The sequence below is a fragment of the Parathielavia appendiculata genome, assembly GCF_033297405.1.
Source record: "Parathielavia appendiculata strain CBS 731.68 unplaced genomic scaffold N657scaffold_3, whole genome shotgun sequence".
In the NCBI taxonomy this organism is placed as follows: Eukaryota; Fungi; Ascomycota; class Sordariomycetes; order Sordariales; family Chaetomiaceae; genus Parathielavia; species Parathielavia appendiculata.
Window position 1 is genome coordinate 2,832,791 of NW_026944222.1, and position 25,833 is coordinate 2,858,623.

General features: G+C 56.7%; 9 protein-coding genes across 9 annotated transcripts; 4 read left to right on the forward strand and 5 right to left on the reverse strand.

Moving 5' to 3' along the window:
- Positions 1–72: 72 nt before the first annotated feature.
- Positions 73–1,072, reverse strand: N657DRAFT_679385 (uncharacterized protein; the record flags this gene model as incomplete). Its single annotated transcript, XM_062796183.1, has 2 exons — positions 73–985; positions 1,035–1,072. 2 exons carry the CDS (start codon positions 1,070–1,072, stop codon positions 73–75), a joined length of 951 nt encoding a protein of 316 aa, XP_062650234.1.
- Positions 1,073–2,114: 1,042 nt separating this feature from the next.
- On the reverse strand, positions 2,115–2,267 carry N657DRAFT_556948 (uncharacterized protein; the record flags this gene model as incomplete). Its single annotated transcript, XM_062787951.1, has 1 exon — positions 2,115–2,267. A coding segment is annotated over one exon (153 nt), but the record flags the coding sequence as incomplete, so codon positions are not given.
- Positions 2,268–3,521: 1,254 nt separating this feature from the next.
- Positions 3,522–5,611, reverse strand: N657DRAFT_688986 (mitochondrial matrix Mmp37). Its single transcript, XM_062796969.1, has 2 exons — positions 5,430–5,611; positions 3,522–5,369 (listed from the first exon to the last, which is right to left on the reverse strand). The coding sequence occupies exons 1-2, from the start codon at positions 5,460–5,462 to the stop codon at positions 3,744–3,746; spliced, it is 1,659 nt and encodes a 552-aa protein (XP_062650236.1). The 5' UTR covers positions 5,463–5,611; the 3' UTR covers positions 3,522–3,743.
- A 602-nt stretch (positions 5,612–6,213) lies between these two features.
- On the forward strand, positions 6,214–8,818 carry N657DRAFT_615238 (MAD-domain-containing protein). Its single transcript, XM_062790458.1, has 2 exons — positions 6,214–6,377; positions 6,432–8,818. Exons 1-2 carry the CDS (start codon positions 6,246–6,248, stop codon positions 8,637–8,639), a joined length of 2,340 nt encoding a protein of 779 aa, XP_062650237.1. The 5' UTR covers positions 6,214–6,245; the 3' UTR covers positions 8,640–8,818.
- Positions 8,819–9,505: 687 nt separating this feature from the next.
- Positions 9,506–12,999, reverse strand: N657DRAFT_643257 (uncharacterized protein). The gene is made up of 6 exons (XM_062792515.1): positions 12,740–12,999; positions 12,571–12,663; positions 12,421–12,506; positions 11,737–12,362; positions 10,650–11,675; positions 9,506–10,593 (listed from the first exon to the last, which is right to left on the reverse strand). The coding sequence occupies exons 1-6, from the start codon at positions 12,785–12,787 to the stop codon at positions 9,833–9,835; spliced, it is 2,640 nt and encodes an 879-aa protein (XP_062650238.1). The 5' UTR covers positions 12,788–12,999; the 3' UTR covers positions 9,506–9,832.
- A 183-nt stretch (positions 13,000–13,182) lies between these two features.
- N657DRAFT_615243 (kinase-like protein) lies at positions 13,183–15,171 on the forward strand. The gene is made up of 4 exons (XM_062790459.1): positions 13,183–13,507; positions 13,566–13,647; positions 13,698–14,771; positions 14,853–15,171. The coding sequence occupies exons 1-4, from the start codon at positions 13,440–13,442 to the stop codon at positions 14,901–14,903; spliced, it is 1,275 nt and encodes a 424-aa protein (XP_062650239.1). The 5' UTR covers positions 13,183–13,439; the 3' UTR covers positions 14,904–15,171.
- Positions 15,003–18,514, reverse strand: N657DRAFT_670484 (GMP synthase). The gene is made up of 21 exons (XM_062795546.1): positions 18,090–18,514; positions 18,007–18,024; positions 17,687–17,853; positions 17,610–17,633; positions 17,070–17,545; positions 16,970–17,012; positions 16,787–16,917; positions 16,716–16,734; positions 16,582–16,622; positions 16,459–16,517; positions 16,334–16,397; positions 16,263–16,276; positions 16,128–16,200; positions 16,055–16,067; positions 15,952–15,995; positions 15,880–15,895; positions 15,751–15,821; positions 15,637–15,688; positions 15,520–15,584; positions 15,357–15,469; positions 15,003–15,303 (listed from the first exon to the last, which is right to left on the reverse strand). Exons 1-21 carry the CDS (start codon positions 18,155–18,157, stop codon positions 15,243–15,245), a joined length of 1,632 nt encoding a protein of 543 aa, XP_062650240.1. The 5' UTR covers positions 18,158–18,514; the 3' UTR covers positions 15,003–15,242.
- Positions 18,515–19,349: 835 nt separating this feature from the next.
- On the forward strand, positions 19,350–21,390 carry N657DRAFT_567852 (uncharacterized protein; the record flags this gene model as incomplete). The annotated part of the gene is made up of 2 exons (XM_062788547.1): positions 19,350–19,403; positions 19,531–21,390. 2 exons carry the CDS (start codon positions 19,350–19,352, stop codon positions 21,388–21,390), a joined length of 1,914 nt encoding a protein of 637 aa, XP_062650241.1.
- Positions 21,391–22,758: 1,368 nt separating this feature from the next.
- N657DRAFT_592919 (uncharacterized protein) lies at positions 22,759–25,796 on the forward strand. Its single transcript, XM_062789935.1, has 2 exons — positions 22,759–23,382; positions 23,434–25,796. Exons 1-2 carry the CDS (start codon positions 22,951–22,953, stop codon positions 25,762–25,764), a joined length of 2,763 nt encoding a protein of 920 aa, XP_062650242.1. The 5' UTR covers positions 22,759–22,950; the 3' UTR covers positions 25,765–25,796.
- The last annotated feature ends 37 nt before the right edge of the window (positions 25,797–25,833 follow it).

Sequence of the window (25,833 nt, forward strand, 5' to 3'; positions counted from 1 at the left end):
CTCTTTCTCGTCAAATCACAGACATCACCCTTCACTGTCGAGTAAACTACCTGCGAGCAACCCCGACCAAAATTAGGGATCCGCTTCAACACCAACAGGCATCTTCTCCAGCCAACCATCTACATCCTCCCTGACGCTTGGCTCAAGGATGCACTCGTTTGCCTGGCGGATAGTTTGAGGCCCTGGAGTGCAGAGCGTGTTGCCTTCGCCCAGACAGCCGGGGTCGTCACTGAAGGCCTTGGCCAACGAGTCACCCCTCCATCCAAACACGTAGTCGCCGTGGTGCCCGTACCCAACCGTGTCGCCAAAGCTCCAGACAAACGGCTGGCTGCCGTCTTGGGGCCACAGCTCGGCCTTATTAAACTCGCGCGTGTCCCACCGGATCTCCAGGATGATCTGGGGGATCTTGACAGGGCGCGATGCGGGGCACGGCGCGCCGTTGTTGGCCGGCCACGAGACGTGGCTGTAGTGGTCGGGGCTGTCGAGGTCGACGCCGTCCCAGCATGGTGGGAAGTAGATGGTGGTGAGGATGCCTTGCGGACACATGTGGTCGGGGAACGTGGCTGACCGGTTGGTGTAGCGGGTGTCGTCACGAATCAGACAGGTGTAGTCGATGCCTTGGTACCGGGAGGCGCTTGTGGCATTGCGGGCGTTGGGGTCGCCGTTGCGCATCCGAAACCCTTTCTTGAATGCCACAATGTTGGTCGGGTCTTTGTGGGGTGGGACGTAGTAGACGGTTATGCCCCCGCCGCGAGCCATTTCGTGGCCGATAGCCCCGACCTGCTTGACACGCTTGTACGTTCCGTTCCCTGCACGGAAATACATGACGGCGGTCCAGTAGTTGGAGAAGTCATCCACTAAGGTGCATGTGGTGCATGTTGAAAGTTCGGCACGGTCATCGCCTGGATCCATGGTGGCGCTCAAGCTGTCACCACCGACGAGTTGGTGAAGGTGCGGAGACCCAGAAACACCTGGGTTGACCAAGCTTATTGTGCGTTAGCAGTTGGCCTCGAAGGAAGGCTTGGTTCATGTACGGGTCGATGCGGTCCACCACAAGCTGCGAGCATGACATCTTCAACAACGTGTTTCGGCAGAAGATCAAACCAGCCTGTCCGATGCTGGTCAGAACAATGGCCCATCCTCGCTTCATCGCCGTGCTGAGTAAGAATGAAAGCGGTTTGAGGAGTTGCGTTACTCCTGATGAGGGAGAAAAACAAAGTCAGAGAGTCGGTGGGTAAGTGATCGGTGTATTCCATGGTTCTTCCGAGGGACCGAGAGCCTATTTAACAATAAGGCTATACCCTCCTCCAGGAATACCACATCCCGCATTATCTTAGTACTTTGAGTTCTTCGAGAAGCTTGGTGACCTATACCCGCATATGTTTCTGCGCCGCAGTCATTTATCCGCTCCCTCAACCCATTATCAGGTGCAGTTGAGTGCAACTCTCCCGGTTCAAACAATAAAGTGGTTCCTACAACCCATCTTGGCCTCTCCCAATGAACGTATCCCTACGATATTACCCATCAGCGCTTGTTACACAGCCCAACATACCCAACTGGCCGTGGAAAGTCCTTGGAAACCCCGTGCAGATGATATTCGCGCTAAATCTAACGCAGCGGTCTAGGTCGTATTGAGAGCCGATCATGTCAACAGCTTGGAGCCAAGCCGCCATTACTGAAAACGGGTTAATCAAAGCATCGCTGGGAGCTCACGACGTTCTGGTCCGGCAGTGAAGAAGGGATTGGAGATGCGAAGTCTCCATATTTAAGGTAACATTTGACTTGCAAGACATTTGATAACTACTCGTGAATAATGAGAATTGCACCTTAACTTCCGTCAGTCAGCGCACACAGCTAGATACCAGAATTGACTTGGCGTCTCCAGTAATCTCTCAGTTCAAAACCAACCTGATCATCGACAGCTCACTCCCCTCCCTACACCCTTCGTCTCGACCCCGTCCTTGACCCCCATACCCTCTCTCTGTGCTTGCACCACTCAGCAGAAGAACGTGGACATCACAGTCACAGCACTAAAGGCTTATGAACAAACTCTTAAACACTGTTCCCCTACTTCAGTGGAAGAGATTCACCACTCTGGTTTGATTCCAAACCACCTAATCGCACCGAGCGCCAAGGCCCTCCTGAAAACACCTGCCCTCGGCACAACAAAACGCCCCGCGTGGCTGTGGAAGGCCCATGCCGTCGGTTGGGAAAGCACAGTCGCGGATCTCGTTGCCACGGGGAGTGATGAATGTCATGGAGCCTTCGTCCGAGCCTGGATTGATATATCGCAGTGTCAGCAGTGATAGGTTGCCTTTTTTCCGGAGGAAGCTGCCGGCTGGTCTTGATTTGATTGAAGTGATGGGTAATAATTCATCTTGGGTGAATGTTGGTTTCATCGTGATGACGGCGGTGACAAGAAAGGAGGTAGCTCGGGTGGGGGGGCTCAGGGGAGATTGGACTTGTATCTCTGGACGTCGAGGATGGTTTCGCCGCAGAGGACGGCGCTGAGGGAGCATTGCGCGTGGACGAGGCCTAAGTCTGCGGCGGCGGTGAGGAGAAGGGTGAGGAGCTTGGCCATTTTGAAGAGCTGAAGCCTGGGTGAGGGGGTTGCGTTTGTGAAGTCGGCGTCGGGTACGGCACTTTAAGGTTTGTCCTGACAGTTTGGGGTCTTGGAGGACGAACGGAAATCCTGGGAGGCAGCTCCCTCTGTAGACTTGGGTCAGTTATCAGGTTGGTCCTCTCGGAGAGGGACCTCTCCAAGCGCAAACTTGTCTCGTGGCCCTTCTCACCGAAGAATCAATTACCGGTCATCGCTGAATCCCAGCGGAAAATCGAAGCCCAGTCAAATGCCTCGGACTCGAGGTCCGAGACCAACTCCAGGTGAGAGAGACATGAGGCCCCGGAAAGTTCGGTACTCCAAAGATTGGTACTATCACCGCACCGCCGCCTTGGGTTTGGGGAACCTGCCTCCTCAGTTTCAAGACCATGTTCGCGTTGGCGTGCTTCATAGAGCCGCACCCTGCCTCCACCCATCATGCAAGGCGAGTTTTCTATCCTGAGGTGCTTGACTGGCTTGTGCTGAATAGCGTTTACAAAACAGGATGACAATGGACTTGGTAGGACGCGTTGCTTAAGCGGCCGTGCTCTTGCGATCCTCACCAGAACTTGGCGTGTTGCCTTTGACACCAGGTTTGGCGTCACAATAGAGCTCTGAAGGATGAGATGAGACCCGACGAGGGTCACCAGACAAGGGACCAGATGTTTGGTACCCAATCAAGCCTCTGCTGGGGTTATGGAACAGGTTACCACAGTAGGGGTTCTCCAATGCCCTTGACATGTCTGTGGCATAGGCTGACCAGTATCCTGGATATCTGGCGAGGTCCCAACCATGCTTCTGGCCGCCAAGGTGTGGATGCTATGCTCTAACTCCGAGGATTCCGCATGTTCTGCCGCATGATGAAGCTGGGTTGTGCTGTGTCCCGTCAGTTGAGAGATGCCGGGAGGGCAGGAGACCCCCAACATGTAGACGTCAAACCCCTTTGTCAGGGCAACTGCTTTCTATTTGATCCACAGGCTACACCATGAACCCCTGGGCAAGGCACCCAAGACAAACGCCGACCACTGTCTAACCCGCTTCCCGAGTGCCGCCAACAAGCCATGCATATTATGTACAAATCAGAACACGCGTTCGATTCGAGCAGCCAGCCCGCGTCCGCTACCAGCAGCACAACCCTATCGATTCACGGTTTCTTCTCACCGCCCTCACTAGGGATTCCATCCGCAGCGCCCTTCTCGGCAGCCTTGGCCTTTTCAGCCTCTCGCCCCTGGCGGTACTTGTCCATCTTCTCCCTCAAGTACCGCCACGTCCTCCGGAAGCCGCTGGTCAGCGGGCCCTTGAGCGACTGCGTGGTGGCCGGCCAGCCGATGGTCTGCTTGATGACGGTGCGGATGTAGTTGCGCAGCTCGGCGGGGTCGTCCTGGGCGATGCGCCGCTCGAACCCGCCGCCCTCGCGTCTCTTGAACGCGACGGCGTCCTCCTTCTCGCTCTCCTCCATCATCTTGTCGAACTCGTCGGCCGGCATAGCCAGCTTCTTCTGGTACTGGAAGTAGAGGCGCGAGCGGAAGGCCTTGGGCAGCCGCCGCACCATGTTGCCGCGCTTGACCGGGTCCATGTCCTGGGCAAGCTTGAGGTTCTTGGTCTCGTCCCAGATCCAGTCCTGGCCGCTGGGGTTGGAGTCGGTGAATGCGACGTTAGGGAGCGTCTCGATGAGTGGGAGATAGAGACGTCGGAAGTTGGCCATGTTGTGGCCGACAATGTTCTTGACCTTGCGCGGGTTCTCGGTGGGCAGCGCCATCCGCGGATCGCCGAGGTAGCTGATGCCGGCAATGGTGGCGTACAGCTCCTCCTCTGTGAAGTTTGGGGGTAGCAGCAGGAGCGCCGTCCGTAGCGCTGAGAGGAGGTTCATCTGGTTGGCCAGCCGGATCTTCGGATCGTCCCGCAGAATCTTGACGGGCTTGTGCAACCTTCCGGCCAGGTACAGCGTATCCCACTGGGTCAGGTCCTTTTCCAATGTGCCGAGTTGCACGACGCCGTACTTTATCAGAATGCCGTTTACGACAACGTAAGGGTTGAAGTAGACGCCGGCTCCCATCTTATCCTGAACATACGAGACGGCGCCGGAACCGAGGCTTGCGAGCGACGAGTAATGGTCACGGTGTTGCTTCATATTTAGAGAGTGCCAGTGCTGGGTGTGGGAGACGCCAAAGATGAAGTCAATCATCTTGGGGGTGCCGTCCTGCGCCCTCTGCACGGCGGGCGGCGCCTTCGGATGAACGGCGCGGATCTCCTCGGCCGTCGGAATCCTCCCGGAGGGCTTGGACTGAGGAAACACGCCAGACCCGTAGGCGAATGCATACCGGATCGGGGCGCGGAACTGCCAGGGAATCGCCTTCAAAACATCTTTGAATTCTTGGTCGAAAGGGATGTGCTGGTTCACCCCGAAATTGGCGTGCGGCAGGTCCTTGAACGACTCGATTTTCAGGTTTGGGTTATATTCCCAATCCTGCACATCGCTAACGACCGAAGACCCTGCGGTGGACGAGCTTGTAGCCTCGCTTGCCAGGGCCTGGGCCGACGTGGTGTCTTTCCTTGCTGCGTCCGCTGCCGAATCGGCGATCGCGTCGTCTTTGGCGCTCTCCCGAGCTTCCTTTTCATCCGCACCGGAGTTGTCGCTACTTCGATTCGTCCCGTATTGTCGCGCTGGAACAGGAGTGAGGTTTAAGGGGAATATTGGAGAGGCCGAGAGAGAGATGGCGAGGGCTGGACATAGCGGCCGAGAGCGCGGCGCGAGGCGACCCTGCGGAAGCTCGGGGAGCTGTGAGTGACACTGGAGTTTTGGTCGCAATCGCGGAGCTTTGGAGCTTACCCACGCCGCGGCGGGAATGGGACCGCGAACCATGACAATCCTGTCAAGATGGAGCTAAGGCGGAAATCTGTCGGTAGCGATGGCCAGATGGTGTGGCAGCAAACGCTGCAGAGTATCACCTCCAATTGCATGCCATAAGCAAGCAAGATCGAAATCGGGAAGAGCTCAGCGTTGCCGGGAGCGCTGCCGCGAACTGCATGGAAAGGAACGGTTAATGCGGGTCGCCGAGACCACAGGCCGCATGGCACCGGCGTCATCGCCAGGGGCTCTCTCCACATGATTAACGGGCTTGGCACCTCCAATCGAAGCTTGGCAACGCCGAGCCCCATTCAAGCTCAAGTGCCTGAAAACGAGTGCCGAAGCAGTGTTGAATCCCCAGGTTGCGAACAAAGAACAACACAAAACTGAGGGAGACCAGTGCCTTTTTTTTCTTTCACGAGAACTATGTGTGCGGTGAACCGTTCTCCATTCTTCTCCGGTTCACAGATGGACACAACCAGCATTCGCCTGTGGACTCGAGCGATGCCATATTGCTACAAGCAGCAGAAATCTCAAAAGAACCAAGACCAGCAACCAGGTAGAATCGAATTTTCAAACGAAAACACCAAAAAGTATTTCTTACAAGTTGTCTGTTCTTCTCAAGGAAGTGCGATAACAAAACAGGGGACAACTTGATCCTCCACCAGTATTTTGGTCTGTGACCATTAACCAATCAGAAGTACCGACGGGAGACTTGATCTCCCAGGCAGTCGGATCGCGATGCCGCGAACGCCAAGTCAACCGAAACCGCGTCAGTTGGACCTCCGCTCGTCCACCATGAGGTCGTTTACACCACAAGGCGATCCTCCAGTGTCGGTGAAACGGCCTCCTATCAGCGCCGGATCGCATTTTCGCGCGACCATCAGCGGCGGCATTCCACGACCCAGTGCATCGCAACGAGAGTCAAGGGTAGGAAATCAAGCAACGCGCCATCACCGGGTGCACGGCGCTGACAGCATGCAGATAACTGGCTTCCGCAGAAGTACGACCACTCAGCCATCCTACAACATTCTCACCGGCGAATCCAACATGGCGCCTCCTAGCTCTCGACCGGGCGGCCCCTCGGGCCCATCGCCACCGCGAGGTCGTGCTGCCACTGTAGCCAGCAACTTCAGTCGCGAAAGCAGCAAGGAGAACCGCCCACCACCCGACGCCGAGGAGTACGAGACGCAGCGCAAGCGCATCGAGGAGCTCAAGGCCGAGGTCGGCACGCTCCAATACCAAATCAGCAGCTACGAGCAGGAGAAAGAGCTGGCGCGGTTACAGATGGAAAACGAGATGCGCGACACCAAGCGCCGCGCCGAGGACGATTTCAAGGCAAAACAGGCTGCAGAAGTCGAGAGGGCGAAGGCTCAGCGGCAGGTCGAGGCGCTGCAGCACGAATTAGACGAATTGAGAGCCGAAAAAGAGGCCCAGAAACGGGAGCTGGAGACGAAGGCGAGAGATGCTCTCGCGGAAGCCAGGCTGCTGCAGGAGCAGCTGGAGGAGCTGAGTTCGGCCAAGGATGAGGCCGCGCGGATGGCCGAGCGCGAGGCCAATGACCTCAGGGCCAAGCTGGCCTCGTCGCAACGCACTGTCCACGAGTTGGAGGAGGAGAGCAGGGCACGGGAGGAGCTTTTGGGGAAGGCACATTCACAGTTGACTGAAAGAGACGAGACGATCGGCAGGCTAGAAGCTGACGTGCTTCGGCTCAAGGCGCAGACTGGCGATGCTGACACCATCGCGGTCATTCGAAGGGAATTGTCTGACCAAGTAACACACATCCGGAACTTGGAGGCGAAGAACCGAGAGCAAGTTACGGAGCTGAAGCACCTGCGCCAGGTGCACAAGGCTGTCGAGGTTGTCGAGGAGGAGAAGCGCTCCCTTCAGCGAAGGTTGGAGGCCGCCGAATCGGTCCAAAACGAGCTCAACGAAGAAAGACGACAGCGGCAGAGGCTGGAGGACGAAAGGCGGTCATGGGCAGCCTATCTCAGGAGCGAAGGCGGCGCAGACGGACCAAACGAGTTCGACTCCCCGGAAGCCGTGGCGAGGGCGCTGGCCGCGGAACGCCTGCACTCGGCCTCTCTTGTCGAGAGGCTGGGGGAGCTACAGCCCGAGATCGCTGACCGCGACAATATTATCAAGACGCTGGAGGATGAGAAGGCTAGGCTCCTTGAGCAGATTGAAAAGCTCAGGGCGGCAGGGGTTACTGGTGCAGGGAGTGACAAAGCTCGGGCCCGTCTCGAGCGACAACGCGCCCTTGCAGTCAAGGAGGTCGAGTATCTCCGGGCACAGATCAAGACGTTCGACATGGAGGATATGACGGTCCAGCCGGAAAGCGTCGACCAGCAAAAGGTCAGGCGCATCCAGGAGCTGGAGGACCTAGTGGATAAGTACAAGGCCGAGGTCAGCACCCTCCACGCCGACCTGACGTCCCTAGAGTCAGCCTCCACCAGCCCCGCTCAGCCCGTCTTCAACAAGAAACGCCAGCGCGAAGACGACGAAGACGAGAACGAACAGCTCGGCCAACTGGCCCGGAAGAACCGCAAGCTGCAAACCGAGCTCTCCGACCTCCAAACCGCTCACCGCCTCCTTCAAAAAGAGCATGAAGTCACCACCCTGCAGCTCGCCTCCGCTAAAGAGCAGCTTCAAACCCGCATCCTCTCGCTCCGCTCCAACCCCACTTCGGACCACGAAGCAACCAAGGCGGCCACTCTCGCAGCGCTCAAGCTCGAAAACGCCGAGCTCCTAGCCCACATCCAGCGCCAGCCGACCCTCTTCGCGACGGTGCCCGCCTCCCAGCTCGCCGCGGCTCAGCGCGAGATAGCCGAGGCCAAGGCCGAAACAGCGTCGGCGCACAAGTCGGCGCGCCGCCTCAAGGAGGTCTGGGCGGCCAAGTCGGCCGAGTTCAAGGAGGCCGTCTTCAGCACCCTCGGCTGGACCGTCACCTTCATCCCCGGGGGCAAAATGCGCGTCGAGAGCGTGTATTACCCCTCGCGGACGGACGAGCACGAGAACAGTATTGTCTTTGATGGTGAGAGAGGGACCATGAAGGTCGGTGGTGGCCCGCGGAGTGCGTTTGCTCAAAAGATAGGGGATAACATCAAGTTTTGGGTGCGCGAGAGGGGGTGCGTGCCGGGTTTCTTGGCTGCATTGACGATTGAGTTCTTTGAGGCGCAGATGGAGAAGTAGGGATGAACATGTTTGAGTCTTTGTACATTAACGGGAGTCAGGAGATGGTAGGGCGGAGTGCTTGCTGTGCTTGGGGGATCATATCATGGTCGGAATTTGATTGCTAGGCCATGGACAGGGTTCAAGGAATTGAGAGATGGCTGGCTTGTTAACCGTTGCTTGAATTTTCCAAGTCGAGGTATCCTTGGCCGCCCGTCTCAAAGTCACCTGTGACACGCCTCTCAGACAGACCACAACAGATCTTCGGATGGAGTTGGCCAGTGAGCGGTTGACGCCAACTTCAATGACCACCACAACGCAGCCTATGGTTCAATGGCGGCGGCCACCACCCAAAAGTACGGGAATCATGGTGTGCGTACCGCTAAGCTCATCAGCGAGTCCAAGCCACTCCACTACCGTGAAGTAAACCGTCGCCTGAGGATTTCGTAGCTGGTCTACCTCTCTTCGGTAAAGAGGTTTAGTCAGTGAGCTTCTGTTTCTTGCTAACGTCAAGTTGTACATGCCTGTCAGCCGGGAGCTATCCGGAACATTCATGGCCTTTGGCCGACCTACATATTGTACAATGATGAATGGCCCGGCCGTGACCGACTTTCATCCCAGCCCTGCCATCAGCCACCACTCTTTCCCAGCCCAACAACCGGCGTATATGTATAAGGTCTGCATTCTTCCACTCACCAACTTCCTCCCACTTGGCTATAGTCAAGTAGGAGGGATTCGGGTGCAGGCTAAGCCCCTCCCGCCTGGTCCAGCGAGGCACCCCGGAGTGTTTTCGTAACCACCGACCTCCCTAAGGAGCTCGGTAGTGAGCCCTTTGTAATACTTCACTAAACGAAGTTCGGTGATGAGTGAAGTAACTCGTAAGATCGGTTTCTCCATATTCGGCATCGGGACACAGTGGAACAACAGTAACCAAACCCGTTTTGGTCTTGTGGGACCGTCTCGATAGGGGCAAGGAAGGAGTGAATAAGGGTCGACATGTAGGTATGTATATGCGTTCTTCTCGCTCCCAGGGGCTAATGCGCTTGAGCTCGCTGACCGCAACGAACCAACAACAGCTTCCAAAATATGCCTCCGGTGTAATTAACGACCCTTCAAGAAAAAGAACCATGCATCAAGTACATCTATCCATGGCTCGCTCGACCGCAAGAAGTCCAAACACCCTCCAAACCTCCCAATCTAATCGATGACCCAGCCTACTTCGACTCATACTTCCCGCTCACCAGCCTCCTCAAAACAGGTACCTCAGCCCACGACCTCCCTTGGCCAGCAAAATCTGGCGACGCCGGAGGAGACGCTCCGACATCCGCAAACGGATCGTCCTCCTCCACCTCCACGGCTTTCCCCTTGCCCTTCCCCTCGGGCAGCAACCTCGCAACGGAGATCCCACTGCCCACCTCACCAGCACCGCTATGTTGTTGAGAAGAAGAAGAAGAAGAAGAAGGGGCAGCCCACTCCCACCGAACCTCGACCCTACCCGGCATCGGCTCCGCATTCTGCTCGCCAATAACCCGACAGATAATCTTGCTCCAGTCCTCCGTCAGCGTGACGTCGCCCAAGCGCCAGTAGACAATGTGCTTATCCTTGAGGTGGGTGCCCGAGGGCTTGGTCTGCACGCCGCTCGCGCGGGCGCCCTCGTAGGTGGCGACGAAGACCACGTTGGACAGCGTCACGGGGCGGGGCAGGGGCGAGGACGGGTTGAGGCGGTACTGGAGGAGGAGGCCGAGCTTGTCGGCTTGGGGCTTCCAGACCGGGTGGATTACGATAGGACATTGGGAGGCCAGGGCGGTGTCCGAGTCGGCGTGGATGCGGTAGGTGAAGGCTGAGGTAGTGGTGGTGGTGAGGTGTGAGACATCGATGGAGAATTCGTCAGGGTTGGCGGTGTTGTTCACGAAGACGGGATTGGGGCCAATGGATTCAAGAAGGAAAAACTTGTTGAGGCGGATTGTTTCGCAGTCTGGTAATTATTTCAGTTGGGAAATTGGGCTGATCGAGAAATCGCGAAAAACTTACCTGTGGAGAGGGAGTTCGGATCGGGGACATAAGCGAGGGCAATCTCTCCAGTGACTTTGACAGAGTTGAGATTGCCGTCTTGGAAGACAGCAGACACGGTCTCGATAACGGAGGAGTGCAACCCAGGTCCGTAAGATGGGCCGTGCATATCCGGGTGTTTGAGGCGGGCGATGCTACTATATGAGGATGCGCCGCCAAATGACGTCCCTGACCGAATTGACTGCGTATCAGAGGCATGGCTTGTCTCGGAAATGAATGTCGTGGAAGGTGTTGGCCTCGGCATTGTCGTGCTTGTTGGCAGAGAAGGCGAGAGTGGAACGGGCTGCTCGGCAGCCATGTCATGGGTCGGCAAGGACGGCATGTACACAGTGTTCCTGACGTCCCTCCTCCCCCGTACCGTGCCAGTTTTCCGCGATGGCATCCCCATGGTGGTCAGCGCATTCGCAACGTTGGACAAAGCCGCTTGCTTAGCATCTTGGTCTTCCTCGGGAATGGGCTCATTTTGGATGCTGAGCTTGAAGAGGTGGTCACCCTCTTCGGCTGCGGCCTCCCGTTGTGCCTGGGAGATGGGATCGTTCATGGCAGGTGGTATTGTGAAGCCATCAGCGTCCTTGCCCGGCTCTTCTTTGCTCTGCAGCTGCTGAGCCGCGGCCCCTGTCGGCGCATCAAAGATATCCTCAGCCGTGCCATTGAGGAGGCCGGGCTTTGCCAGTTGGGTATTGTTGGATGACTCTCCGACAGAGACCCCGTTTGTTCCTTCATGAGACTTCTTGCGCTGCTCGTTGTCGGCAGTGGAGTCTCGCGTGTGCTCCGCGGTTGGACTCTCAACCACCGACGGCAGCCTGTTCTGGGAATCGGTTAAATTGTGGGATGAAGCTCGAGGGGACAATGTTTGGCTGTGGCTGCTCGAGAGGCCTCGAGAGAAACCAAGGCCCTTCGGGGGAGAACCCAATTGCCCGAATCCGCCGTGGACGCTCTGGCGTCGGCGCCCTAGCATGGTGCCGATGCGACTCCTCAACTTCGATTCTGCGCTTAGGTCAGGGAAACTGCTCAATGGAACGTCATATGAGGATACTGTGACGCATACCGGGAGCGTTTTCTCTGTGGCCCGAATGCTCGCTAACGTCGTCACCGGTGATGCTCGGGGGAGCTGCAGTTGATGTGACAGGGGTGGATTGCCTTGTCACCGATTTCCTTTCCACCTTTGGCTTCCCAGCAGTTGCTCGCTGTACGAAGTTCTGGATCTCCTGCGACGTGTTCACCTCGAGCATCACGTTGAGCACCTCTTCAGCCGCTGCCTGGGTGCGGGTGGCCTGGTCGACCTCATGGGTTTCGAATTGCGTCAAGACATCGCGCAGGTGGTTTATCCGCTGTTCATCCAAGGCTTGTAACGTCTCAAAAATAAAGGGCGCCTGTGACTCCCACTGCTGAGTGGCCGCCTCGAGCCTTGCGGCAGCTTGATCGACCTTCTGCGCGTTCGCCTTCCCTCCCTTCTTGTTTAGTTTGTCTGACTTGTCGGCCGCATCGTCCAATTCTCTCGCCATTGCCTGCAGATTCGCGCTGATCGTTTGGATGTTTTGCATCTCCTTTTTGTTTTGGAAACTCCGGAGGGGCTGCTCGACGTCTTTCTCGATGCGCTGGGCGAACAGATGGTGTGAGGCGGCAATGCCGTCGGTTGACTGGAGGATCTTATCCCATGGCGCTTGGAAGATACTGTGAGTTGACGGTTAGTTGCGCGGCTCGGAAAGAAGTGACATCTGGCGCAACAGACCCAAGCTCTGACGCGGCATTCGGTACTTTGAAGACCAGGAGCTTGCGCAGAGAGGCAACATATTGCTCCTCCACCTTCCGGCGCTCCTACAATTGTCTCAGCTTCGATGCCCGCTTGCAGTGCGTGAATGCAGTTCGTTGTGTGTTGTACCTGAAGCCAGTCTGCTATCTCCTGGTTGGCTCTGGCGATGCGCTTGACTCGGTCGGACAGTACTTGAACAGCCTGGCTAGGTTGCAGATTCGCCTAAAAGAAAAGAAAACTCAAAGGTCAGAAGCCAGATCATACTGTGTCGCGAACAAACACCTCGAGGAAGACGTACGAGCATTGCCGGGTACTCAGACCGCGAGAGGTCGTCGACGGAAGCCATCTTGAATGAGGCTTATGAAGCGCAAATGGGCGGCACCGAAGGGACGGCGGACTAATGCATAACACAAATGCTAGAGTGTGCCGCCACGCGGTTGAATATACCGCAAAGAATAGAGTCCACTACTTCTAGGGCCAGAAGCGCAAGACCGATGCCAGAGCGCCCGAAGTTCGAGTGACTTGCAACGAGGGACGGTTGACTCGGACGCATTGATGTCACGGGGATGGAATTGGAGCTCGGATTTTTGTGGGGTCTTCAGCCTTCAGAGGCCGAGCTAGACTCAATCCGCCAATTGTCGGCGTTCTTTGGAGTGGTAGCCCCACTTAACGTTCGATGAATCTCTGGGCCGAAATGGCAAGCTTGCCGCCCCAGAACGTAATCCCTGGAGGTAACCCTGAGCAGCAAAGGCATGAGTTTGTTGGTAGTCCCCAAATCTTATACTCAAGTCAATACGACAATCGCAAATTGGAATTTGAGTGACTCCTCAATTGAACGGGAGGCGTATCAATTCCTGTCAACAATTCCATTGACAGATGTCAAGTTGGTATCCATGGCAACCGTTGAGGCGAACTCACATGCAACCCCCGTCGTTTGACGTCGTTTGTCTTGTATTCACGGATTGATATCCGGTCGACCACATCCTCAACGAGACGGTATGGCCGGCGACAGTGACTGGAGAAGCTCACTCACTGCTTCTGAAAGATATGATAACATTCAGAGACTGTATGCTCTGGGCCGTTGGGGAGAAAGGGGACGGCTCTAGTCTGACTCGCTGATGCAGGATGAAAGCGGCCGCAGCTGCGGGCCGAGGTCAGAACGCCTTTCCTATTGAAGATGAAGCATACAAAACCGCCAGCAGCAGGGCAAGCAAGTCCCTTCCCGCAAAAGAAACGCCTTGTCTGACATTCACCAGGAAGAGTACGACGCAGCCTGCAGCCTACCGACTGCTGCAGCTGAGCCGTCCTCTTCAACATTGCCAACAGCCCCTGGCCAGGACAACCGAGAATCTTCACTAGGACTCACCATCGGCCCCTACCAAAATTGCCACTACATCGCCAGCGGCGTGACAGCAGAGGTCTACCGCGCCCAAACCCGCGCCCTCAAAGTGATCGTTGAAACGCACAACATCGAACCTCACGACCCCCATCGCGAAGCCAAGATCCTCACCTCTCTCCGGTCCGCCAACGCCCCCAATATTATTCAGCTCCTCGAGACCTTCCGCGACCGCGACCAGCACTTCGTCCTCGTCTTCCCCTACATGCCCTCGACTCTCGCCCACCTCCTCGCCAACAACCACCAGCCCTTACCTACCCCGCTCATCCGCACCATCTTCACCGCCCTCTTCCGCGCCCTGCTCCACCTCCACAGCAACGGCATCATCCATCGCGACATCAAACCCTCCGCCATCCTCCTCCCCTCCATCACCACTACCACCAACTCCCCACCCCCTCTTCCCCCTTCCCATATCTACCTCTCCGATTTCGGCACAGCCTGGCACCCGAACTACTCTTCCGCTTCCGAGCCCGCGTCCCACAAAGTTCTCGACGTCGGCACGGGACCCTACCGCGCCCCAGAAACCCTCTTCGGCAACCGCGCGTATACCACGGCAATCGACCTCTGGGCCGCCGGCGCCACCCTCGCAGAGTGCTTCCTCGTTCCCCCCTCGCCCGTCGCCGAGACAGGAGGAGGAGGAGGAGAAGGGGGAGGAAAGAGGACGACGCTGTTTGACTGCCCGCCCGCCCACCAGGACGGCAACCAGCTCGGCCTGGTGCTCAGCATCTTCCAGACGCTGGGGACGCCGACGCCGCAGACGTGGCCCGAGGCGGTGGGGTTCCGGACGCCGCCGTTTGAGATGTATCGCGTTTTTGAGGGAAGGGTGCAGAAGGAGGGATGGGAGGGTGTGGTGCCTTGTGCGGATGAGGGGTGGAGAGAGTTGGTGGAGGGGCTGGTTCGGTTTGAGAGTGGGAGGAGGGTTACGGCTGGGGAAGTGAGTGCTTTCTCTGGTTGATGTTTGTTCTTTTTTTTTTTCGGTCCCGGGATGGGTGGCTGACGGTTGCATGTGACACAGGCCTTGGAGTTTCCTTGTATGAAAGGGGAGAGCGAGGACCAGGAGACTTGAAATAAGGCCGTGACTGAGGGATCAATCGGATGGTCGATGGGGGGAACCGTGGCGATTCGAAGCTGTGGCGACGCAAGAGTCATAGAGAGAAGTGGAATTGGGGCACACAATCAGCACACTGCAGATCCCCATCTCCGAAGATATCTATTGATGGTCTATCATCATGAGCCACGTCCTGGATCACATTGCCATGGCATCCAAGAGTCTTTCTGTGGCACGTGGTGTTTGAAAACCATAACTGGGTCTCAACACGGGTCGTAAAGCTTCGCGTACTCTGTTCTTCAGAGTTTGACACCATCCTCCGACGTGAACCATGCCATCTCTTGTGTCTCGGTACAGTTACTCGAGCTCGATTGTTCCGGGGGGCTTCGACGTAATATCGTAAACGACGCGGCACACACTGTGGACTGATTAGCAAGATCAAGCATGTACCAGGAGACAGCAGCGACATACCCATGAACCTCGTTGACAATCCTGTTCATGACCCGCTGAAGGAAGTCCCACGGGAAGTTGTACGCTTCGGCGGTCATGAAGTCTGTCGTCGTGACGGCGCGGAGGACAACGATCTGGCGGTGGTTAGCACCGGTAGGCACGGAGACAATCCGGGATGGCATACGTAGCCATAGACTCTCTTATCACCCATCACGCCCACCGCACGGCTGGGGTCGACGGCGGCGTAGGCTAAAGGAATTTCGTCAGCGGGCATTCCATCACGGCACGTTGGGCGGCATACCTTGGGAGATCTGGTCATAGATGCCCGCCTTGCGGATCTCAGAAATAAAGATCTGGCGCACACTGTCAGCAAGGATAATTCAAAACTCCGCCGTTCCAACTATGAATTGCCTACGTGATCTGCCTGGCGCGCAATCTCGACCTTCTCAGGGGTCACCTCGCCCAGGATTCGAACGGCAATGCCAGCTGGGAGAGGTCAGTTGTGTGTCACGCCACGTGTGTTCGAGAAGGGAAGGTGTCATACGGCCGGGGAAAGGGTGCTATTGCAGCGAGAGTCAACACAAGCGGTCAATGGTCAAGCGACAGAGGCGCATACTCTCATCACAAGCTCTTCCGGGATACCGAGGGCACGTCCGAGAGCTGCCTATCCATTAGTCTTTCGGCTAGCCGCAATCTTTGAAATTCGTGGCGCTACATACCCCGGACCTCATCCTATTCGGCAGTTAGTGGAGAGAAGGACATGGCCAGGGCCTGTCAACTGATAGCACCAACCTTATACAGGGACCGGAGGGGCTCGATGAGCTTAAGGCCCTGACCATTGGCCATGCGAGCGGGCAGGCCGCCACTTGAGCCCCGGAGTCAGCACCCCCTTTGCGTATGATTGGAGGGCCAGGTGGAGAAACATACACATTGTGATGAGTCTATCAACAGTCAGCATCACCACAATTTAGGATTCGGCGTCCAATACCGAGACTGACCTTGATCGTGGCCGAGGGGCCCTTGAACGAGAGCGACTCGATCACATCCGGATACAGTGTACCCCTGTGGATGTTGAGTAAACATTGGAGTGCTTTACCGACAATTCTGTTAGGTAAAAACGTACTGCATGAAGAACTCGATCTTGCCAGCTTTAGTCGGGTCATTGGCCGCGGCCTCTTCAATCTGTTGGCTTGTCAGCGACGAACAACACGGCCGAAGTGGCGGTAGAGGCTTCTTCTCCGCATACCTTGATTGCCTCCTCCTCGAAGATGTCGATAAACTTGCCACCTTTTCTTCAGTTAATTTCGGAACGGCCATCTCAGGTGCAAGAGAGCGGGGCCGTGAATGGGCGGGGGCCGGATTGCAGAAAGTTGGCCATACCGATAAATTTTCGCTTTTTCTGGACGGCGTGTCAGTAGTGGGATACGACAACTGAAACGGGTCGCACCCACCTCAGGATCTTCAATACCCTTCAGGCCGTCAAGGAACCGCTGAGAGGCATCCACCACGGTGAGGTTGATGCCGAGGGCCTCGGAGAGGTCCCTCTGAACCTGCTCGCATTCGTTGAGTCGCATAACGCCATCTGATTCGATGCCATTAGCCCGGGTCTGTGTTTAATTTGAGACGTGGCGTACTATTGACGAGCACGGCCCAGAACCTGGAGCCAATAGCCTCTTTCTTCTCCGCCGTCAGTTTCAAGCACTCTGGTAGGTAACTGTAGCGTATGGAACTTACCATGAGCTTAGCGGCAACCGTTGAATCCACGCCGCCGCTAACAGCAGCCAGGACCTGACCCTTCTCACCGACAGTGTGGCGAATCTGAGCGATCGCCTCTTCCAGAAACTTCTGCATGGTCCACTCTTGCTTGCAGCCGCAGATGCCGACGGCAAAGTTCTTGAGGAGCGCGGTCCCGTTTTGTGTGTGGGTGACTTCGGGGTGAAACTGCAGGCCGTAGATTGGCTTGTTCTCGTGGCCGATGGCGGCGTACTCGGAGTTGTCAGACGTGGCAATGGTGTGGAAGCCTTCGGGGAGCTTGGCCAGCTTGTCGCCGTGGCTCATCCACACGCGCATCGACCCCTCGATGCCATCGAAGAGGCGGTCAACATGGTTGTCAATGGATCGCGCTTTCAGCATGGCATGGCCGTACTCGCGGTGAGTACCGGCAATGACGTTTTCGGGGTTGAGGCGATATGCGAGCTCCTGCATGCCATCTGCAGCCCCCAAGGTCAGCTCTGTGGTATGATTGGAGTCGCTTACAGCATGGCAATTACGTACAGCAGATGCCGAGAATCGGGACGTCTAGAATTAGAACGTTAGCGCGGACAAGAGCGTCCGGGTCAGGGGCAAAGTACTCAAGTCAAAGACTGCAGGGTCGACATGAGGGCTGCCCTCCTCGTAGACGGAATAGGGGCCGCCCGAGAGGATGATGCCCTTGGGGGTGAACTTGAGCTCCGAGAGCTTCTGAGTGCACGGCAGCATCTCCGAGAAGACATTGAGCTCGCGAAGTCGGCGAGTGATCCTTCATAGCCGCGGTCAGTCAACTCGTATTGATTCCATGTCGGGTCTGGGAGAAGGGGAGAGGGCCCTCGGGCGGCGACTGGACCGGCCGACTGGCCCAACCACGGAAAAACAAAGACTTTGATTTTCAAACGAAAAGGCATGTGTAACATACAGGTGGGTATACTGTGAACTGTTCATATCATCAGGTCAGCAGCTCTGTTGATGGTTCAATGCGTATCTGGACCGCCCGCTCACCCAAAGTCGAGCACCAAAATGGTGTCGAAGGCCGAATGGGCCATCGCCTCGCCTGGTTCGCCGGCCATTCTGAAGCTGTGTCTTTCTTATTTTTGTTTCGAGGTGACCAGAGCAATTTACTAGTAATTGTCAATTGCAGTCTCGATATGGGCCCGAGTAAAAGCTGTGAGCCGTTAAAATTTTGTGTGAGCCTATCAGTTATGGCCGTCTCACGGGCCGGCGCTCGGACTGGGTGGGCTCGATGGGTTACCCGCCCATTTCCTACAGTATCCGTAGTGCCTGAAATTCGAGGTAATACCTCCCTGGAGGTACCGTACCTGCCTGGCAACATCGCTCCTTTCCATTCCATTCCATTCCACAAAATAATCACTCAATTCTCGTCCCATGTTGAGCTGCGAATGCAGATGAGCATGAGGCTTCCAGCTTCATTTCGCCTTCATCTTCCGAAGTGACATTTTAATTTGGGGCGGAAACCACACCACTTCCTTGAGGGCAACACACCCAATCGATGGCAGAGGGGCCGACTCCCGCTGACCACCGGCTTGGCATCGGGCTAACGCCGATATTTGGGACTAACCAGCAACGAAAGTGGCCTAGCGCTGTCCATCACAACCAGGAAAATTAACATATGGCAGATCTGCGGAGTCTGCTCCACGCGAGCCAAGTTGCTGGGACGCACCCGAGGACACGGCACGGCTTCGTCAGCCATCACCTCAGCGGCGTCTACAGGGGGCGTCACGGCTCGTGTTTCGCGGTCGGGACGCGTGTGGGATGAGACACGGACAAGGCCGGCTTGTGGGATAGCGACGCAGGGACTTGAAGAGCCTGCCAACCAGAGGACCCAACTTACAAAGTTCTATGAGGTGTTCAGGTGTGTTGCTCTCCTCGGTGACCTGCTGCTGGCGGTGGCGCCGAGTCCACCGCCTCGGTTGGTCGAAGACGCAGCTGGTGGGCCAGACCCGCTCGCCCGGGCATCCCTCTCGGCGTTTTGACAGGCCTCAAATGATGATTCGAAATCCGCCATGATTGGATGCTGCAGCCCGACAAGCTTCTCAACGAGGCGTCATGCAGTCGCATGGCTTCAAGGAGCCCTGGCTATGTGGCTTGGACACCATGTGCGTCTGAGACCACTTCTCCTGCACGGTTGTCAAAGCGCCGTCTGATCTTTGTGATAGCTATTTCAACCCTGAACTCCCCGCCAGCACACGACGACAACATTTCGCTTGGCAGCGGGCCAACAGCGGATGATGCAGAGCCAGTATGAAGAACAGGCAGAAGTCGAGAAGCGGTTGCCGGACGTGCAAGCTCAGGCGGGTATGTATCGTCTCTTCGAATGCCTTACACCACACTGCCCCTGTCAGCATAGAGACAAAACATCCTGGAAAAAGCGGACTAGACGATCCACTGACCGCCTCATCAGCTAAGATGTGACGAGACAAAGCCTGGGTGCCGAAACTGTGCCCAGAAAGGGTTCGAGTGTCCGGGCTACCAACAGCGTCTCCAGTGGTCCACAAAGCACGAGAGACCAACCGCAACAAGGACAAGCGGTCCCGCAAACTTCGCCCAACTCGTTACCGCTGCCTCCGAGTCCATAGTCTCGAAGGCGGCAGCGGCCGCCGACGGCTCGGGCCATGACGGGGCTAGGACTTCGGCTGTGGCTCCGATATCCACTGCCTTGCTCACTGTTCCCTTCACGCCGTCGTCCACCGCCTCACCAACTGCATCCTCTTCGACCTCGCCGTACTCGTCCCCATCTTCATCCACGCCGTCTCCACCAGCTCAGTTGGAGGACCCCGTCCTGAGCGCCGAAAGCCATGCCGTCTTAGTGCCCGTGGTGCCTCCCGTGGTGGGCCCTGTGGTGCCTGAGACAGAGCCAGAATCCCCCGAGGAGCCCGGTCAAGAACCAGAGCTGGCCATGTCCGCACCCGTCATTGACATTCCGACCTTTTTGATAGAGCACTGGTTCAAATCCGTTTGCTCTTTGTGGTCGGCGCTCGACTCTCCTTCTAATCCATATCGTCAACTGACAGCTGATCTCTGGCATAACTCAACGCCAGTCTTCTACGCCCTGCAGTCCATCTCGGCTGCTTCCCTCGTCGACCGGCTCCCTTGTGTCATGAAAGATACGGCCCGAGCTGCCCCACGCAAGGCGTTTGAGGCCATCAGACAAGAACTTGTCACCTTTTCGACCGGATTTCGCCCCAAGTTCCCCACAGGGCTTCTCCTGTCGCTGTTCTGTATGAGCTCGTCCATGTGCTGGTTAGAGTCTCGTCAACTCGGCCAGCAGTTTGTCAAGCAGGCTAGGGCCGTGCTGAAAACTCTGGACGGTTGCCCACTTGACGCTGAGGGCCAGAGGCTGCTCGAATTTTTCAATGGCTGCCTCATCTACGAGGAGATGCTCCGCAGCGTGGTGAGCGAAGACGAAATCGACTTTGAGCACATGCTTAGTTGGCCAGAGCCAGCGACCAAACGGCCTCTAATACCTGCCGCCTCGCATCCATGGAGCGGCGTCTCCTCGGATGTCCTGAGACTGTTCGGCAAAGCCGTAGCTTTGTGCAGACGGTCCCGCACTCGGTGGCGCCACAATGAAGGGACGAGCTACCAGATTCTCCAAGGAGCCATGCAGGACATCGCCGAGGCTACAAGAGTGGAGGAGGCTCTGCTCTCGGTCGATGTCCCACAGCTTCTCGAATGCCACCCGGCCCCGCAAACCACGGACTCTGCCCGAGACCTGCACCATGTGTCTGAGGCATACCGTCTGTGCGCGCTGCTACAGCTCTACGAGACCTTCCCAGATCTCACCGCTAAACGGAGCCCGATGCTGAAGGACGCCAACAGATCTGTTGTCTGGCACTCATGGGTGGCTCCGCTGGCCCTACACATCACTGAGGTGCTTGGGAGGGTACCTCCGGGGAGCCTGAGTTGTATTCAGCCCCTTCTTTGTCTCTGCGCCGGAAGCGGGCTCAGATATGACAGCAAAGTTCCTCTGGGATGCGGACACAGCAGTTATTTTTTGAGGACAGATCCCGACGCAGCAACCGTCCGGACATTAGGGCTTACGGAACCTGACTTGGGCAATCCCGGCATATCCGAGACTGCCATTAAGATCTCGCAGGCGCGCCGCTTTGTTATGGATCGGTTGGAGCAGCTTGCGCTCTGCCTACCTCCCAAGCCAATCGGAGTGGCACAACAGCTGATGCGTGCGGTTTGGGCTGCGTACGATGCGGAAATCGGCCTAGCTCGTCGGACACATTGGCTTGATGTGATGAGTAATACCGGGCTTCACAGCCTCTTTGGCTGACGGCGTGGCGAGCTTTGGATTGCGAGCCATACAGCATCTGTAGATGGATGAGCTTACGCGTTGGGAGGGTTCATACGTGGAACAGCATTCAGCGCTACGTACATGCCCTGCTGTGCAAACTCTTGTGGCCGCGGACGGCCACCCAACTCCAGCCCGTCGATGCGCTCCGCCGCTCCCAAAATGTTGCAGATGTCTTGAGGATGTACACGCCGCACAGAGGCCCTCCGTTTGGGTGACTATCCAGTTCGCCATGAATACCTTGTCCATGAGTGAGTGCTGCTCCTGGTCGCTCTGCGTTAGAGAGAAGCTAACTTTAAGGTCTTTAGAAATCCCACCACATATATAACCAGCCAGACCGAGGGGCATACACACGACTTTCTCATCCCGAGTTCGACCGAAGCGAACGATACCCAAGCGCAGCGCAAACTCGTTGCACCCTTTATCTCTCGACGTGGAGTGCGGTCGCTTTCAGGCCGGGGATGCTCAGGGGAAGGGGCGAGGCGTTTCAACGAGGTTCTGGGTGGAGCGAAGGGGAAGAGGATGTACAGGAATAGGTAGGTGAGCGCACGCCCGAGCAGGTTATGAGCAGGAGTGGCTGCACTTACTTTACGTCGAGTGGTTGAGGTGGGCTAGTCAAGGCGAGGACTGCCTACCTAGGGATCACGACGCAACACTTGAGAGTTAGCTGGGCAATGGATGGACTACGCCAAAGACTGATGCGAGGGAAGACGAGGCATCCTGACCGCATCACCTGGGTCAAACATGTGGTTTCTAGACTCGGCTCATGCCTTCTGTAAGGTGGATTCAGAGTATATAGGTTTTCCAGGTTCATATGTGCAATCAAATGACCTTCTCCATCCTCCGTTATTCGCCTCGGATGTTGTAAGTATGATCGGCTTTAAGGCTCAAGATGTACGATTATACAAGATAGGTCAAATGGAACAGAAAGCACATGATGGGCAAACGGACGAGTATGGACATGATCCATTGGCTTGAAGGGTCGTGACCTGGAAGAGACTGTGAGCCAGGCAGCAAGGCACTTTGCTGCCTTCTAAGGCTGGGTACCTTGGTCGGTGCTAGGGGCGAACTGAGGTGCAAGAGCTTGATCATAAGGAAGGTGTGACCCAATGGGCCCCGAGCAGGCAGTGGGCTTTTACATTTCGACCAGGCGCTAAGTCTGGTGACATTATAGAGCGCTGTACCTGATTTGACTTCGTGGCGACGGTCCAGCCAGATAATCGATGACCCGATGGCAAACGACCTGTGAGCATCAACATGGAGCTAAACTCTGGAGATGACCTCATATCCCTCAAGGAGTCAATCCTAAGCCAGTACTCGCCCTCCACAGAGAGCATCCCCTCCATCGCCAATGCAGACCGATACGCCAGATACAACGGCCTGACCATTGACAGCTTCCAGCTTGACTGGCAACAGGTGGTGGGGGGTGACCAGGCCATTGCCGCCACCCTTGTTGATCTCGAACCGGGGCAGCTTCTTGAGAACGATCAGCTTGAAGAATGCCTCTTTCGCGTCATCATCCCTACCTCGGAGCAATGGCACATGCCTGCCGCATCGCTGGAAATCCTCCAGCAAGTGTGCAGGAGGTGCAAAGAGGATGAGGTGATAAACCTGGTCTCCCATGAATGCTTCCCAGAGTCGAGGAAGTGGAAGCTACTGAAGTTGGAGACGCCAGCACTTCGCAGTGACCATGGCAGCGACTGCCGCCGGCTAGCGCGACGAGTCAAGGCCTTCTTGAAGGAACCGCTGCCCGACCATCGCCTGCCTCTTCACCCGGTTGACATTGAGAAAGGAGAAGGGCTCGAATTCCCAGATCGCCTGGCTCGGATGGACAAAGAGCAGACAAGGGTCTTGGAAAAGGAAATTCTCGCCGTGAGGAAAGAAACAGTCATGTACTTGATGCAGAGCCTGAAGTCGGACTTAACCGAGCATGACGAGCGAGACTTGCTTGAGAGCTTCTCCACCTACCAAGGAGTGAGTCAACTCCCATCCACAGTTAACACCCTGTGCTAATGCAAGGCGCAGGTCGGAGCAAGAGAGCACTTGACGCCCCCACTGAGCCCCTTGGTGGCTACACACCCGGAGTACTTCGTCCCCGAAGATGTATCTTGCGAAGTACCGGCACCGTCCGACCCCAGCTCAAAACTTAGCGATGATATCGACGCCGCCGAAAGCAGGATATTCGCGACCGACTTGGAATTTTGGGCCGATGCGTTGGAGAAGGATGACTCGCTTGGGAGATACGAGGACATTGATGTCTCGGAGATGATCCGAGCAGGAGAAATCCGGGCATCCGGTCCACTGTCGTCCGGAATGGCGGTCCCACGAGACTTAAAGGTCGACGTCCCTCTGCTTCCAGCTAGCGACGACGGCGGCGGCGATAGTCAGGCAGTCACGAGAGTCCTTGCACCTTGTGATCTGGCGGGAGCTCAAAAACTGATCGAGAGCAGCGACACATTCTCTGGGTCTGATGGTCCAACGGGCCAACTCGTCTCACTCTTCCAGAAAAGCGCAGCCATCGTGACGAGACTGGCCGAACAGGAGAAGCTTCAGCCGCTCGATGCCACGGCCAGAGTTTCCGTTCCCGTCTTGGACTTCTCCATACCTGTCCCTGAATGGGAACAGCGTCTCTGGGAGGCTAGAGCCATGTTTCGGTGGATCCAGAAAGATGCTGACGTCGACTGGCAGGGTCCTAAATGGACGCACAACAGGGCTGCCGAGCAGAGATTGGTGTGGGCGCCATTGGCATATATGAAGGAGAAGAAGTTGGTTTCGGATGAAATCGAGGTCTCCGCCGAGGATCTCGACTTCTTTCTAAGGAGAACCCGCGATGACGAAGTCCTCACCAGTGCGGATTATGTCTGCAAAGAGCCAGGCGTCGCTGTGCTCCGACTTGGTGAATACCAAGATGATGCGGATGATGAGGAAGGCTACCTTTCACCACTCGACTGCTCCGAGAAAGCGCCGCCGAGCCGTTCTCAAGCCAGCAGGTGGGAGAGAACATCGACTTGCTCGAACGAGTCGTCTATGCATTTGGATCCCAATCCCCCATTGACTCCCAAGAGTTCAACCTTACCTCCCGCGGACCTGAAGAGTCTCCTGAGTAAGAGGAAACGGCATATCGACGAGACACTCAAGAAAAGAGAGGCCAACGGGAAGCAAGATCAGTTGACAGCAGCAGCCCTTGGCTTCAATGCTACAGACATTATCGACCCAGGCCTGATCCCGTCGACCAACGTCTTGAGAGGATTCATGAGCGAGTACACGGATTTCGCGCCGCTCGTCGACAACTTTGTCGAGATGAACTTCCCCAAGAAACCAAAACTTACCCACAGCTCCTTCGCGCCACCCAGCACAATCTCAGAGGCCCAGTCCAAAAAGGCAGACGAGGCAGCAAAGCTGATGCCTGCTCCCCCCAAGCCAATCCCAGCCCCCGCACCATCCATAACTCCTCCCCCTATCCCTCCCCGCGTCGTGGTGTCCTCCACCGCCCCGAACCCCCTAGTCCAGCACATCCGAACTCTTCTCCCCACCATTGAACTGACCTACCGCAACCCAGACAAGCACCGCCCGCCGGACTGGATCCCCGGCTCCCGCTCCCCAAACCTCGACGAAGCAGACTTCGTCGTCTCCCCTGCAACGGGCATTCTCCTCACAACCATGATCCAGCTGAGGCAGAGACCGGTGCCGGGACAAACAGCAGCCGCAGCATCATCATCATTAGCGGGCCGGCACAACAACGCAACCAACTTCCGCCGCGTCGTGGAGAACGTCGCCGTTCGTCACGAGCGCCTCGTGGTGCTCGTCTCCGAGGGCAACAAGCACAGCGAGACGGCCAGCCCGCTATCGCAGTCGGACGCGCGCGCGCTGGCAGAGTTTCAGGGGTTCGCGGCCGGGCTGCGGGTGGCGACGGCCGATTTGAGGATCGTGTATGTCGGCGGCGGGGTGCAGACGCTGGCGCGGTGGGTGTCTGCAGTGGTTTGTGAGTATCATGCGAGAGAGGCGGTTGCGGCGGGTGTAAGGGACATGTTGTTGCCGGTGGAGACGTCGTGGGAGGTATTTCTGCGACGGGCGGGGATGAATGTGTTTGCGGCGCAGGTGGTGCTGGGAACGCTCAAGGTGCCGAGTGATAGGCCCGCTGTTGCGGGTGAGGATGGGCAGATGTTTGGGTTGCCGTTGTTTGTTATGATGCCGAGGGAGAGGAGGGTTGAGCTGTTTCAGAAGGCGTTTGGCGGGAGAAGGGTTCTGGACCGGGTGAGTGATGCTCTTGATGAGCCATGGGGAGAACGGGCCGTTGATGACGGCGGTTTTGATCCCGAGCTGGCGCGATGGGGCGGATTCCCTGTGATTCCCTGAATCCTGGACCACAGCAATACTTCGCCGACGAGTTGCTATGTATTGGAAACGTTTGCTTGTCAGGAATAG

Coding starts and splice junctions, on each gene's coding strand:
- N657DRAFT_688986 (XM_062796969.1), bottom strand. CDS start 5,462: ATGGTTCGCGGTCCCATTCCCGCCGCGGCGTGG. Junction 5,370..5,429: donor CCATTCCCGCCGCGGCGTGG/GTAAGCTCCAAA, acceptor CAGCTCCCCGAG/CTTCCGCAGGGTCGCCTCGC.
- N657DRAFT_615238 (XM_062790458.1), top strand. CDS start 6,246: ATGAGGTCGTTTACACCACAAGGCGATCCTCCAGTGTCGGTGAAACGG. Junction 6,378..6,431: donor CATCGCAACGAGAGTCAAGG/GTAGGAAATCAA, acceptor GACAGCATGCAG/ATAACTGGCTTCCGCAGAAG.
- N657DRAFT_643257 (XM_062792515.1), bottom strand. CDS start 12,787: ATGGCTTCCGTCGACGACCTCTCGCGGTCTGAGTACCCGGCAATGCTC. Junction 12,507..12,570: donor AGATAGCAGACTGGCTTCAG/GTACAACACACA, acceptor AGACAATTGTAG/GAGCGCCGGAAGGTGGAGGA. Junction 12,363..12,420: donor AATGCCGCGTCAGAGCTTGG/GTCTGTTGCGCC, acceptor GTCAACTCACAG/TATCTTCCAAGCGCCATGGG.
- N657DRAFT_615243 (XM_062790459.1), top strand. CDS start 13,440: ATGGCCGGCGACAGTGACTGGAGAAGCTCACTCACTGCTTCTGAAAGA. Junction 13,648..13,697: donor ACAAAACCGCCAGCAGCAGG/GCAAGCAAGTCC, acceptor GACATTCACCAG/GAAGAGTACGACGCAGCCTG. Junction 14,772..14,852: donor GGAGGGTTACGGCTGGGGAA/GTGAGTGCTTTC, acceptor CATGTGACACAG/GCCTTGGAGTTTCCTTGTAT.
- N657DRAFT_670484 (XM_062795546.1), bottom strand. CDS start 18,157: ATGGCCGGCGAACCAGGCGAGGCGATGGCCCATTCGGCCTTCGACACC. Junction 17,013..17,069: donor CGGTTGCCGCTAAGCTCATG/GTAAGTTCCATA, acceptor ACGGCGGAGAAG/AAAGAGGCTATTGGCTCCAG. Junction 16,398..16,458: donor AAGATCGAGTTCTTCATGCA/GTACGTTTTTAC, acceptor CAACATCCACAG/GGGTACACTGTATCCGGATG.
- N657DRAFT_592919 (XM_062789935.1), top strand. CDS start 22,951: ATGCCTGCCGCATCGCTGGAAATCCTCCAGCAAGTGTGCAGGAGGTGC. Junction 23,383..23,433: donor GCTTCTCCACCTACCAAGGA/GTGAGTCAACTC, acceptor TGCAAGGCGCAG/GTCGGAGCAAGAGAGCACTT.